Below are 14,361 nucleotides of genomic sequence, written 5' to 3'. Positions count from 1 at the left end.
AGGCCGTACATTTTTTAAGTATTGGTTATCGGTATCAGGTTTATTCGCAAGGAAAATATTGGATATCGGTATCGGCCAAAAATGTCATATTGGTGCATCACTAATCCAGACTAGTCTCCCAATCCCTGCTGCTGAAGAACATCCCCACAGCATGATGCTGCCACCACCGTGCTTCACCGTAGCGATGGTGCTAGGTTTCCTCCAGACGTGACGCTTGGCATTCAGGCCAAAGAGTTCAATCTTGGTTTCATCAGATCAGAGAAACTTGTTTCTCATGGTCAGAGTCCCTTAGGTGCCTTTTGGCAAACTCCAAGTGGGATGTCATGTGCCTTCTACTGAGGAGTGGCTTCTGTCTGACAACTTTACCATAAAGGTCTGATTAATGGAGTGCTGTAGAGATGGTTGTCCTTCTGGAAGGTTCTCCCATTTCCACAGAGAAGTTCTAGAGCTCTGTCAGAGTGACCATCGGGTTTTTGGTCACCTGCCTGACCGAGGCCCTTCTCCTCTGATTGCTCAGTTTGGCCGGGCGGCCAGCTCTAGGAAGAGTCTTGGTGGTTCCAAAGTTCTTCCATTTAAGAATGATGGAGGCCACTGTGTTCTTGGGGACCTTCAATGCTGCAGACTTTTTTTGGTACCCTTCCCCAGATCTGTACCTCGACACAATCCTGTCTCGGAGCTCTACGGACAATTGCACCTGAGCTCAATTTCGAGTCTCATAGAAAAGGGTCTGAATACTTATGTAAATATGTGGTATTGTGTGTAGATTGCTGAGGATTTCTTTTTTTTAAATCCATTTTAGAATAAGGCTGTAACGTAAAAAAGTCAAGGGGTCGGAATACTTTCCGAAGGCACTGTATATATACTGAACAAAAATATAAGCGCAACATGTAAAGTGTTGGTCCCATGTTTCATGAGCGGAAATAAAATATCCCAGAAATGTTCTACACGCACAAAACCCTTATTTCTCTCAAATTATGTGCAAACATCTCCTTTGCCAAAATAATCCACCCACCTGACAGGTGTGGCATATCAAGAAACTGATTAAACATGATCACTACACAGGTGCACCTTGTGTTGGGGGACAATAAAAGTAAAATGTGCAGTTTTGTCACACAACACAATGCCACAGATGTCTCAAGTTGAGGGAGCTCTCAAGCTGAATGGAAAAATGTTCACCAGTGCTGTTGCTCAGAAAATGGAATGTTCACTCACAACTGCAGACCACGTATATGGCGTCAAATCACATTTTATTGGTCGCATACACATAAACAAGAAACGTCCCTGTCTTTCAAAGATAATTTGTAAAAATCCAAATAACTTCACAGATCTTCATTGTAAAGGGTTTAAACACCATTTCCCATGCTTGTTCAATGAACCATAAACAATTAATGAACATTCACCTGTGGAACGGTCATTAAGACACTAACAGCTTACAGACGGTATGCATTTATGGTCACAGTTATGAAACCTTAGGACACTAAAGAGGCCTTTCTACTGACTCTGAAAAACACCAAAATAAAGATTTCCAGGGTCCCGGCTCATCTGCGTGAACGTGCCTTAGGCATGCTGCAAGGAGGCATGAGGACTGCAGATGTGGCCAGGGCAATAAATTGCAATGTCCTTACTGTGAGACGCCTAAGACAGCGCTACAGGGAGACAGGACGGACAGCTGATCGTCCTCGCAGTGGCAGACCACGTGTAACAACACCTGCACAGGATCGGTACATCCGAACATCACAGGTACAGGATGGCAACAACAACTGCCCGAGTTACACCAGGAACGCACAATCCCTCCATCAGTGCTCAGACTGACCGCAATATGCTGAGAGAGGCTGGACTGAGGGCTTGTAGACCTGTTGTAAGGCAGGTCCTCACCAGACATCACCGGCAACAGCGTCGCCTATGGGCACAAACCCACCATCGGTGGACCAGACAGGACTTGCAAAAAAGTGCTCTTCACTAACGAGTCATGGTTTTGTCTCACCAGGGGTGATGGTCGGATTCACATTTATCATTGAAGGAATGAGCGTTACACCGAGGTGTCTGGTTAGACTGTAAACTCTCCTTCCAGACTCACATTAAGCATCTCCAATCCAAAATTAAATCTAGAATCGGCTTCCTATTTCGCAACAAAGAATCCTTCACTCATGCTGCCAAACATACCCTCGTAAAACTGACTATCCTACCGGTCCTTGACTTCGGCGATGTCATTTATAAAATATGCTCCAACACTCTACTCAGCAAATTGGATGTAGTCTATCACAGTGCAATCCGTTTTGTCACCAAAGCCCCATATACTGCCCACCACTGCGACCTGTATGCTCTCGTTGGCAGGCCCTCGCTTCATAGCCGTCGCAAAACCCACTGGCTCCAGGTCATCTATGTCTTTGCTAGGTAAAACCCCGCCTTATCTCAGCTCACTGGTCACCATAGCAGCACCTACCCGTAGCACGCGCTCCAGCAGGTATATTTCACTGGTCACTCCCAAAGCCTATTCCTACTTTGGTCGCCTTTCCTTCCAGTTCTCTGCTGCCAATGACTGGAATGGTCGAGACTGGAACGAACTGCAAAAATCACTGAAGTTGGAGACTCATATCTCCCTCACTACCTTTAAGCATCAACTGTCCGAGCAGCTCACAGATCAATGCACCTGTACATAGCCCATCTGTAAATAGCCCATCCAACTACCTCATCCCCATACTGTTATTATTATAATTTTTTGCTCCTTTGCACCCCAGTATCTCTACTTGCACATTCATCTTCTGCACATCTATCACTCCAGTGTTTAATTGCTAAATGGTAATTACTTTACCACTATGGCCTATTTATTGCCTTACCTCCCTTATCTTACCTCATTTGCACACACTGTATATAGATTTTTTTATATTGTGTTATTGACTGTATGTTTGTTTATTCCATGTGTAACTCTGTGTTGTTGTTTGTGTCGCACTGCTTTGCTTTGTCTTGGCCAGGTCGCAGTTGTAAATGAGAACTTGTTCTCAACCTGGTTAAATAAAGGTGAGAAAAAAGGCCTCCGTGTGATGTGAATTGAGTGGCACCGTCGGAGACGATGTCCTCTGGAAGGCCATAGTGCCAGACCAGCTGGAACATTGCCTCAGTGACCTGGAGAGCGGTAGGGAGACCAGAGAGAGGGATAAAATGGGAGGAATTAAAGAATCTGTCCACAACAACCATAATAGTGGTGAAACCATCAGATGGCGGGAGATCAGTACCAAAATCCATGGACAGATGGGACCAAGGCCGCTGAGGCACGGGAAGGGGAAGAGTTTTCTTTTTTTTATGCACATACGGAGCATGAATTGACATAGCAGGCGACGTCCTGTGCCAAGGTGGGCCACCAGTACTTTGCGGATATGAATTGAATGGTGCGGGTAATACCTGGGTGTCCAGCGGCGAGGGATGTGTGTGCCCAGGTCAACAGCCGATCCCTCACTTCCGTGGGGACGTAGACGCGCTCAGGAGGGCAGGTAGCAGGTGCGGGTTCCCTCTCCAGAGCCTGGCCAATATCCTCATCTACGTCCCAAAACACGGGGCCAACGATACGGTAGGACGGAATGATGTGCTGGAGGGTACCTACAGGACTCTCAGCCGACGTGGAACCACAAGGGAAAGCAGGTATTCCAGCAACCTGGTGCCCGGTGGTTTTCATCCTCGACCAGGGTATTGGTGGGGTTATGACGTTGGAGCCATGGGAGGCAGAGTATGACTTTGTGAACGGGTGCAGTGATGATGAGGAAGGGAAGGCTTTCTTGGTGCAAGGGTCCCAAGGTGAGAGTGAGGGTGAGTGGGGCTGTGATGTGCGTGATAGTGCTGGATCCCATTGGTCGATTATCCAGGGCTTGGACTGGAAAAGGAGTGGAAAGCTGGTATGTAGTGATGTTCAGGGAGGAGACGGGGGTCTAGTCAATGAAATTCCCTGCGGCACTGGAGTCCACTAGAGCTGTAGAGACAACACCTGAGGGACAGCCAGCCAGTGAAATGTTTGGCGGAAAACGATGATGAAGGAATACTCACGACTATCCTGGGAGACGGATGATCACGGGGCAATCCCCTTGCCCCAGATGACACAGGACACCGCTGGAGTTGGTGCCGCATCTGACCGCAATAGGAACACAGCCCCAGCTGTCTCTGGTGACGACGCTCTGCCGCAGAGAGGTGTAGGACCCTTATCTCCATGGGTTCAGGCTCTGCCTCGAGACGGCCAAAGGTGGAGGACGAGGGGCGAAGGAGTTGCCGGTGCTCCTAAAGGAGGTTGCCCAGACGGGTGGCCATCGCGATGAGTGTGTCCAAGGAAAGGTTGCTGTCCCTGTATGCCAACTCCGTCTGGACCTCTACACGCAGTCCTCTATGGAATAGGGTGCAGAGCACCGGTTGGTTCCATCCGTTGGAGGCTGCCACGGTCCGGAAGGTGAGGGTGTACTCCGCAGCGGTCTGGGCACCCTGCCGGAGTTGGAATATTCGCTGACCTGCTACTCTGCTGGGACGACTGGAGGTAAAAGGCCCTCCGCTTGTTGTAGGTGAATCCTCTCGAGTGGTGTCAAGGCGGTGGAGGACACGGAGTACCATCCATAGCCGCACCCAGTTGCGACAGATGATCTGGATGTTGACAGAGTAGGTGTCCCTGTTCACCGACCGTCTGGGAGATGTCTTTATCTTCTGCTGCTTCCATAATTCGTGAGGCAGTATTCTGTCACGTATACGCCGTGAGTCAGGAAGCAGATGCAGAAAGTGAGTTTAATAATGAAGAATGCAGATTAAAAAAACATGAGAAGAGTACAGAACGTGAATGAAAACAAACCAATAATGCCTGATGACTGAGGCTACTGAAGGCTAATAAAGGGAAGGTAATCAAGGTGATGATGAAGTCCAGGTGTGTGTAATGATGAGTGGTTAGTAGACCAGTGACGTTGAGTGCTGGAGAGGGGGAGCGGCTTGACAGCATCTTACATGTTTTGCTATTGGATGAACTGGTTGTTAAAATAACTACATTGAGAAGATATCGTTATGTTGTGTTTTGGTGATTAAACCAATGTTTCACAGTAAAGATTTTGGATCAATGGTTGTGTGGTGAAAGATTTCTACAAAAAAAATGAATGCACAATGAAAGGTTTTGAATGTGCTGTCTGGCTGCTTTACGAGTGTTACCAGTTTGGAGCTTTGTACTAAGAGTTTTGAAAATTCACCATATACTAGCTGGTACTGTCTGTAGTTAAACAACAGACTGGGGATGATCAGACAAACTGGGAGTGTTTGGATGTTTTGAAATTATAATTTTAGGATGAGACATTGTTGCTGGACTGTTAATGGTAATTTATGGCAGAGGGAGACTATGATTAGAAGTTTCCCTCTGCCATAAATGAGAAATTTCTAATAGGCCAAGAATCTTTTCTCTGGGACGTTTAAGAGAATCCTGACGTTGTGTTTTTCAGGGATGCTGGCGGAGCAGTTTGTAGCAGACGGGCCACGGCTGCACCTGTACGACTACAGCGAGCATCACTGGGACAGACTTCATAACTGGCAGCACTCCACCATGTATCTCTTCTTTTGCTTGGCTGGAGCCATGTCTCTGATTGTACACACCACCGACGCTGCTCCACTGGCCCTCGACAGACTAATGCTGGCCATCGCCTTCTTCATAGAAGGTAATAGGTCTGGGCAGGCAGGGGAGATGGAGATGTTGTCCTGAGGTAATAGGCTTTGGTAATTAGTTAGCTAGCCTTTCTAGCCCAGACAACATTCCACTGAAAAGGCAGCACGCGAAATTCAAAAATATTTTTAGAAATATTTAACTTTCACACATTAACAAGTCCAATACAGCAAATGAAAGATAAACATCTTGTTAATCTACCCATGGTGTCCTATTTCAAAAATGATTTACAGTGAAAGCACAACATATGATTATGTTAGGTCAGAGCCAAGTCACAAACACACACAGCCATTTTTTCAGCCAACAATAGGAGTTAGAAAAAGCAGAAATATAGTTAAAATGAATCACTAACCTTCGATTATCTTCATCAGATGAGAGTCATAGGACATCATGTTATACATGTATTGTGTGTTTTGTTCGATAATGTGCATATATATATTAAAACAAATCTCCGTTTACATTGGCGCGTTACGTGCAGTAATGTTTTGATTCCAAAACATCCGGTGATTTTGCAGAAATACTCATAATAAACATTGATAAAAGATGCAAGTGTTATTCACATAATTAAAGATAAACTTATCCTCTATGCAACCGCTGTGTCAGATTTAAAAAAAAAAAAATGACGGAAAAAGAATAATCTGAGAACGGCGCTCAGAGCACAATCCAGCCAAAGAAATATCCGCCATTTTGGCGTCAACAGAAGCTACAAAAACACTATAAATATTCACTTACCTTCGAATAACTTCATCAGAAGGCACTCCCAGGATTCCCAGTTCGACAATAAATGACTGAAAAGTTCCATAAAGCCCATCATTTAGCCACTTGTTGTTAGCATGTTCAGCCCAGTAATCCATCTTCATGAGGCACGAGAACTTCCTCGGGACAAAAACTCAAAAAGTTCAGTTACAGGTTGTAGAAACAAGTCAAATGATGTATGCGATCCATATTTAGGATGTTTAACATTAATCATCAATAAGGATCCAACCGGAGAATTTCATTGTCTGAGCATTGGAACGAGAGCACTCTCTCTCGCTCGCGCACACAATGAGACTGAACATTTCTGAAGACCACTCAGTAAAATAGCTCCTATGAGCCCCTCCTTTATAGTAGAATCATATAACCAAAATCTAAAGATGGGGACATCTAGTGGAAGCCCTAGGAAGTGTTTGCACATCCATAAATAAAAGGGGTATCATTTGGCACTGTTTTGAAAATCGAGTTCTCACTTCCTGTTTATATTTCTTCTCAGGTTTTTGTCTGCCATATGAGTTCTGTTTTACTTACAGACATAATTCAAACAGTTTTAGAAACTTCAGAGTGTTTTCTATACAATGGTAATAATAATATGCATGTATTACCTTCTGGGACAGAGTAGGAGGAAATTCCGTTTGGGCACGCAATTTGTCCAAAGTGAAAATGCTGCCCCCCTGTCCCGAACAGGCTAGCTCACATGCAGTGTTACAGCCATAGAAATCGTATCACCACTAGAATGGACATCTCTATTCAAGTCAATGGGGCTGTAATGCGTGGACCGGCACTCCTACTGGTGTTTATTCTGTGTTTCCCAGGGTTCTTGTTCCTGTACCACCTCCACGGCAGAGCCATGCTAGATGTCCATGTTCACCAGCTGCTGCTGTTCTGTGTGTTTGGAGAGGCCATGGTGTCCTTTCTGGAGGTGTTCCACCGAGGAAACATTCTGCTGGAGCTTCTGAGAGCATCACTCACCATCCTGCAGGGGAGCTGGTTCTGGCAGGTCAGTCATTGTCTGGGGGAGGGGGGTTAGGGAGCTGGTTCTGGCAGGTCAGTCATCGTCTGTCTCTCTAGTGACATTCTATTCTCTTTATAGTGCCTTATTTAGACTGGGGGGCAGGGTTTAGGGAGCTGGTTCTGGCAGGTCAGTCATCGTCTGGGGGGGGGTTTGGGATGTGTGTGTGTGTGTGTGTGTTCGTGTGTGTGTGTGTGTGTGTGTTCGTGTGTGTGTGTGTGTGTGTGTGTGTGTGTGTGTGTGTGTTCGTGTGTGTGTGTGTGTGTGTGTGTGTGTGTGTGTGTGTGTTCGTGTGTGTGTGTGTGTGTGTTCGTGTGTGTGTGTGTGTGTGTGTGTTCGTGTGTGTGTGTGGGTTCGTGTGTGTGTGTGTGTTTGGTTGTTTTTGTGTGTGTGTGTGTGTGTGTATTTGATACAGAGTTGAAGTAGAGGACTAGTTGATAAAGGACCATAAGCTCTAATCAAACAGTCTATAACAGCGTCCTGAAGTCCCTAAGTCATTGTGTTTGTCACAGCTAACATCATCTCATCTCCCTTCAGGTTATGGACACTGTACTGTATATGTTGTGGGGACACATGATTCCAATGTCTATTTAGTAGAGCACAAATTGATCTCCTGAACACTAAATCACAGTAGGTAGGTCTACTTCCACTCAACCTGGGTAGATAGGTCTACTTCCACTCAACCTGGGTAGAGAGGCCTACTTCCACTCAACCTGGGTAGATAGGCCTACTTCCACTCAACCTGGGTAGATAGGTCTACTTCCACTCAACCTGGGTAGAGAGGCCTACTTCCACTCAACCTGGGTAGATAGGCCTACTTCCACTCAACCTGGGTAGATAGGCCTACTTCCACTCAACCTGGGTAGATAGGCCTACTTCCACTCAACCTGGGTAGATAGGCCTACTTCCACTCAACCTGGGTAGAGAGGCCTACTTCCACTCAACCTGGGTAGATAGGCCTACTTCCACTCAACCTGGGTAGATAGGCCTACTTCCACTCAACCTGGGTAGATAGGCCTACTTCCACTCAACCTGGGTAGATAGGCCTACTTCCACTAAACCTGGGTAGATAGGCCTACTGTACTTCCAACTAAACCTGGGTAGAGAGGCCTACTTCCACTCAACCTGGGTAGATAGGCCTACTTCCACTCAACCTGGGTAGATAGGCCTACTGTACTTCCACTAAACCTGGGTAGATAGGCCTACTTCCACTCAACCTGGGTAGATAGGCCTACTTCCACTCAACCTGGGTAGATAGGCCTACTTCCACTCAACCTGGGTAGATAGGCCTACTTCCATTCAACCTGGGTAGATAGGCCTACTGTACATCCAAATAAACCTGGGTAGATAGGCCTACTGTACATCCAACTAAACCTGGGTAGATAGGCCTACTTCCACTCAACCTGGGTAGATAAGGTTACTTCCACTAACCCTACAGTGGCTTGCGAAAGTATTCACCCCCTTGGCATTTTTCCTATTTTGTTGCCTTACATCCTGGAATTAAAATGTATTTTGGGGGGGTTTGTATCTTTTGATTTACATAACATGTCTACAGCTTTGAAGTGGCAAAATATTTGTCAATACTTTGTAAAGCCACCTTTTGCAGCAATTACAGCTGCAAGTCACTTGGGGTATGTCTCTATAAGCTTGGCACATCTAGCCACTAGGATTTTTGCCCATTCTTCAAGGCAAAACTGCTCCAGCTCCTTCAAGTTGGATGGGTTCCGCTGGTGTACAGCAATCTTTAAGTCATACCACATATTCTCAATTGGATTGAGGTCTGGGCTTTGATTAGGCCATTCCAAGACATTTAAATGTTTCCCCTTAAACCACTCGAGTGTTGCTTTAGCAGTATGCTTAGGGTCATTGTCCTGCTGGAAGGTGAACCTCAGTCTGTCTCAAATCTCTGGAAGACTGAAAGGTTTCCCTCAATAATTTCCCTCTATTTAGCGCCATCCATTATGCCTTCAATTCTGACCAGTTTCCCAGTCCCTGCCGATGAAAAACATCCCCACAGCATGATGCTGCCACCACCATGCTTCACTGTGGGGATGGTGTTCTCGGGGTGATGAGAGGTGTTGGGTTTGTGCCAGACATAGCGTCTTCTTTGGTGGCCAAAAAGCTCAATTTTAGTCTCATCTCACCAGAGTACCTTCTTCCATATGTTTGGGGAGTCTCCCACATGCCTTTTGGCGAACACCAAATGTGTTTGCTTATTTTTTTTCTTTACGCAATGGATTTTTTCTGGCCACTCTTCCTTAAAGCCCAACTCTATGGAGTGTACGGCTTAAAGTGGTCCTATGGACAGATACTCCAATCTCCATGTGGAGCTTTGCAGCTCCTTCAGGGTTATCTTTGGTCTCTTTGTTGCCTCTCTGATTAATGCCCTCCTTGCCTGGTCTGTGAGTTTTGGTGGGCGGCCCTCTCTAGGCAGGTTTGTTGTGGTGCCATATTCTTTCCATTTTTTAATAATGGATTTAATGGCGCTCCGTGGGATGTTCAATGTTTCGGATATGTTTTTATAACCCAACCCTGATCTGTACTTCTCCACAACTTTGTCTGACCTGTTTGGAGAGCTCCTTGGTCTTCATGGTGCCGCTTGCTTGGTGGTTCCCCTTGCTTAGTGGTGTTGCAGACTCTGGGGCCTTTCAGACCAGGTGTATATATACTGAGATCATGCGACACTTAGATTGCACACAGGTGGACTTTATTTAACTAATTATGTGATTTCTGAAGGTAATTGGTTGCACCAGATCTTATTTAGGGGTTCATAGTAAAGGGGGTGAAAACATATGCACGTATGCACCACTTTTCCATTTTTTATTTTATCGAATTGTTTGAAACAAGTAATTTTTGAATTTCACTTCACCAATTTGGAATATTTTGTGTACGTCCATTACATGAAATCCAAATAAAAATCCATTTACATTACAGGTTGTAATGCAACATAATAGGAAAAACGCCAAGGGGGATGAATAGTTTTGTAGATAGGCCTGCTTCCACTAAATGGTGAATTGGATTTATTATGGATCCCCATTAGTTCCTGCCAAGGCAGCAGCTACTCTTCCTGGAGTTTATTAAGGATCCCCATTAGTTCTGCCAAGCCAGCAGCTACTCTTCCTGGGGTTTATTATGGATCCCTGTTAGTTCCTGCCAAGGCAGCAGCTACTCTTCCTGAGGTTTATTATGGATCCCCATTAGTTCCTGCCAAGGCAGCAGCTACTCTTCCTGGAGTTTATTAAGGATCCCCATTAGTTCTGCCAAGCCAGCAGCTACTCTTCCTGGGGTTTATTATGGATCCCTGTTAGTTCCTGCCAAGGCAGCAGCTACTCTTCCTGAGGTTTATTATGGATCCCCATTAGTTCCTGCCAAGGCAGCAGCTACTCTTCCTGGGGTTTATTATGGATCACCATTAGTTCCTGCCTGGGCAGCAGCTACTCTTCCTGGGGTTTATTATGGATCCCCATTAGTTCCTGCCAAGGCAGCAGCTACTCTTCAGTCCAACACCCCACCACTGTGAATCCATGGTTGGCAGATTGTTTGTAAACTAAGTATACAAATTAAAAACATAAAAGAACACCACACTGCAGGATGCAACAGAGCCGCGCCCCCTTCCTGAGCGGCTTCCTTACCTCTTTTAGTTACAGTTTTACTGTGAACACTGAGGCTTTACCCGCTTTTAGTTACAGTTTTACTGTGAACACTGAGGCTTTACCCGCTTTTAGTTACAGTTTTACTGTGAACACTGAGGCTGTACCCGCTTTTAGTTACAGTTTTACTGTGAACACTGAGGCTGTACCCGCTTTTAGTTACAGTTTTACTGTGAACACTGAGGCTGTACCTGCGTTTAGTTACAGTTTTACTGTGAACACTGAGGCTGCACCCGCTTTTAGTTATAGTTTTACTGTGAACACTGAGGCTGTACCCGCTTTTAGTTACAGTTTTACTGTGAACACTGAGGCTGTACCCACTTTTAGTTACAGTTTTACTGTGAACACTGAGGCTGTACCCGCTTTTAGTTACAGTTTTACTGTGAACACTGAGGCTGTACCCGCTTTTAGTTACAGTTTTACTGTGAACACTGAGGCTGCACCCGCTTTTAGTTACAGTTTTACTGTGAACACTGAGGCTGCACCCGCTTTTAGTTACAGTTTTACTGTGAACACTGAGGCTGCACCCGCTTTTAGTTACAGTTTTACTGTGAACACTGAGGCTGTACCCGCTTTTAGTTACAGTTTTACTGTGAACACTGAGGCTGTACCCGCTTTTAGTTACAGTTTTACTGTGAACACTGAGGCTGTACCCGCTTTTAGTTACAGTTTTACTGTGAACACTGAGGCTGTACCCGCTTTTAGTTACAGTTTTACTGTGAACACTGAGGCTTTACCCGCTTTTAGTTACAGTTTTACTGTGAACACTGAGGCTGTACCCGCTTTTAGTTACAGTTTTACTGTGAACACTGAGGCTGTACCCGCTTTTAGTTACAGTTTTACTGTGAACACTGAGGCTGTGCCTGCTTTTAGTTACAGTTTTACTGTGAACACTGAGGCTGTACCCGCTTTTAGTTACAGTTTTACTGTGAACACTGAGGCTGTACCCGCTTTTAGTTACAGTTTTACTGTGAACACTGAGGCTGTACCCGCTTTTAGTTACAGTTTTACTGTGAACACTGAGGCTGCACCCGCTTTTAGTTACAGTTTTACTGTGAACACTGAGGCTGTACCCGCTTTAAGTTACAGTTTTACTGTGAACACTGAGGCTGTACCCGCTTTTAGTTACAGTTTTACTGTGAACACTGAGGCTGTACCCGCTTTTAGTTACAGTTTTACTGTGAACACTGAGGCTGTGCCCGCTTTAAGTTACAGTTTTACTGTGAACACTGAGGCTGTACCCGCTTTTAGTTACAGTTTTACTGTGAACACTGAGGCTGTGCCCGCTTTTAGTTACAGTTTTACTGTGAACACTGAGGCTGTACCCGCTTTTAGTTACAGTTTTACTGTGAACACTGAGGCTGTACCCGCTTTTAGTTACAGTTTTACTGTGAACACTGAGGCTGTACCCGCTTTTAGTTACAGTTTTACTGTGAACACTGAGGCTGTGCCCGCTTTAAGTTACAGTTTTACTGTGAACACTGAGGCTGTACCCGCTTTTAGTTACAGTTTTACTGTGAACACTGAGGCTGTGCCCGCTTTTAGTTACAGTTTTACTGTGAACACTGAGGCTGTACCCGCTTTTAGTTACAGTTTTACTGTGAACACTGAGGCTGTACCCGCTTTTAGTTACAGTTTTACTGTGAACACTGAGGCTTTACCCGCTTTTAGTTACAGTTTTACTGTGAACACTGAGGCTGTACCCGCTTTTAGTTACAGTTTTACTGTGAACACTGAGGCTGTACCCGCTTTTAGTTACAGTTTTACTGTGAACACTGAGGCTGTGCCTGCTTTTAGTTACAGTTTTACTGTGAACACTGAGGCTGTACCCGCTTTTAGTTACAGTTTTACTGTGAACACTGAGGCTGTACCCGCTTTTAGTTACAGTTTTACTGTAAACACTGAGGCTGTACCCGCTTTTAGTTACAGTTTTACTGTGAACACTGAGGCTGTGCCCGCTTTTAGTTACAGTTTTACTGTGAACACTGAGGCTGCACCCGCTTTTAGTTACAGTTTCAGACAGTGGTCAAGTAGGCTGCTGTGGCTATTTGATCATAATGTAGGCCTACCAGAGTGGTCTACCATCAGAAACAATGGATAAAATGCATCCCATAACACTTTAACATGGAAATAGCTGTTCTATCATTCAGCCTACAGTAGCAGCCAATGTGTGGTGTTCAATGTAGACCTACATTCCATGAGAATTTTGAAAAAAACATGCAGGGCTTGACATTAACCTGTTAATCCACTTGTCCTTCAGACAAGGAGGTGACTGACAATGTTGTTGTGTTGAAAGAGAAACCACTTTACAAAATAAAATGCATTATTATTCCCATACCATTATTACAGACAATCAGACAAATTATGCGAACCTCTGCCTATTGGCTACTTAGTTTATTCAACCTTGTCTCAAAATACAACACTGCTCCTTTAAGACAAAAAAAGCTCTTTACCTGACTCGCTTTTCAAAGGTGGCTAGAAATGTAGACGTTTTGTGCTCTTGTAGGAGGTAATCACTCCCCCATTGCTGACTTCAAATTATTAATAACTGGGCTAGTAACTCACTAACTAGCAAAGGATATGAACAAATGTACACACACGGCTACATGCAGCTCTGGCTTTGAACTCAAAACAACCACATCTACTCATGACCACTCATGCTGTAAACACAGTCCAGTTCACAATGAATGGCACCGAGCCATATATGGCAATGGTCGATTTGCATATAGGCCTACTGCAGCTCTGATCGGTTATGCCGCACCGGTCTGTGTAGAATACGAGCCTGAGTCGTGACTGTCAATGCAATGGAATCCTACTCCGATGCATTCTGCCAACAACAAAATCTCTTGCATAGTTAGTTTTGTTTCGGTATGTTGCATTGAAAGTGGCTAATATTGCATTGATTCGATCACAATTGCCACAGTAAAGGGACACGTTGATAGTGTTAACTAAGGGGGAAAACTCTAGAAAGTTGAGTGAAGTTCAATCTCGTGCTTCTCTGCGTGAGCTGATATTTCTCCTGCACGGCAGTCCCGGGGGAGCTTAGAGAGAACATTGGTTAGAACCCCATCAGTCAAACGAATATGTCTTCAGGTCTCAGGCAAGGTTGCTCATCACATGCATGGATCCTTCTGCTTCTGGTTGCCACAGAAAGTGTTGTTGTGCGGTAAGCCTAGTCAGTTATATCGGTGCCCTGATCTCTGAGTATGAGGTCAAAGGGAGGTGAAATGTAACTGAGGTGATTCGATGAACCACACTCTTTTGATGAGTAACGTTGC

General features: G+C 45.1%; 1 protein-coding gene across 1 annotated transcript in view; it reads left to right on the top strand.

Moving 5' to 3' along the window:
* Nucleotides 1–14,361, top strand: part of tmem45a (transmembrane protein 45a) — a 68,148-nt gene that overhangs the window by 37,195 nt on the left and 16,592 nt on the right. The window contains exons 3-4 of the mRNA XM_038986426.1: nucleotides 5,451–5,663; nucleotides 7,237–7,421. Of these exons, the coding sequence (XP_038842354.1) occupies nucleotides 5,451–5,663; nucleotides 7,237–7,421 (398 nt within the window). The remainder of the gene's footprint in view (nucleotides 1–5,450; nucleotides 5,664–7,236; nucleotides 7,422–14,361) is intronic.

Source organism: Salvelinus namaycush, unplaced genomic scaffold (assembly GCF_016432855.1).
Source record: "Salvelinus namaycush isolate Seneca unplaced genomic scaffold, SaNama_1.0 Scaffold470, whole genome shotgun sequence".
NCBI lineage: Eukaryota > Metazoa > Chordata > Actinopteri > Salmoniformes > Salmonidae > Salvelinus > Salvelinus namaycush.
The sequence above is the reverse complement of the archived record's forward strand: the minus strand, read 5'-3'. Positions and strand labels throughout refer to the sequence as shown.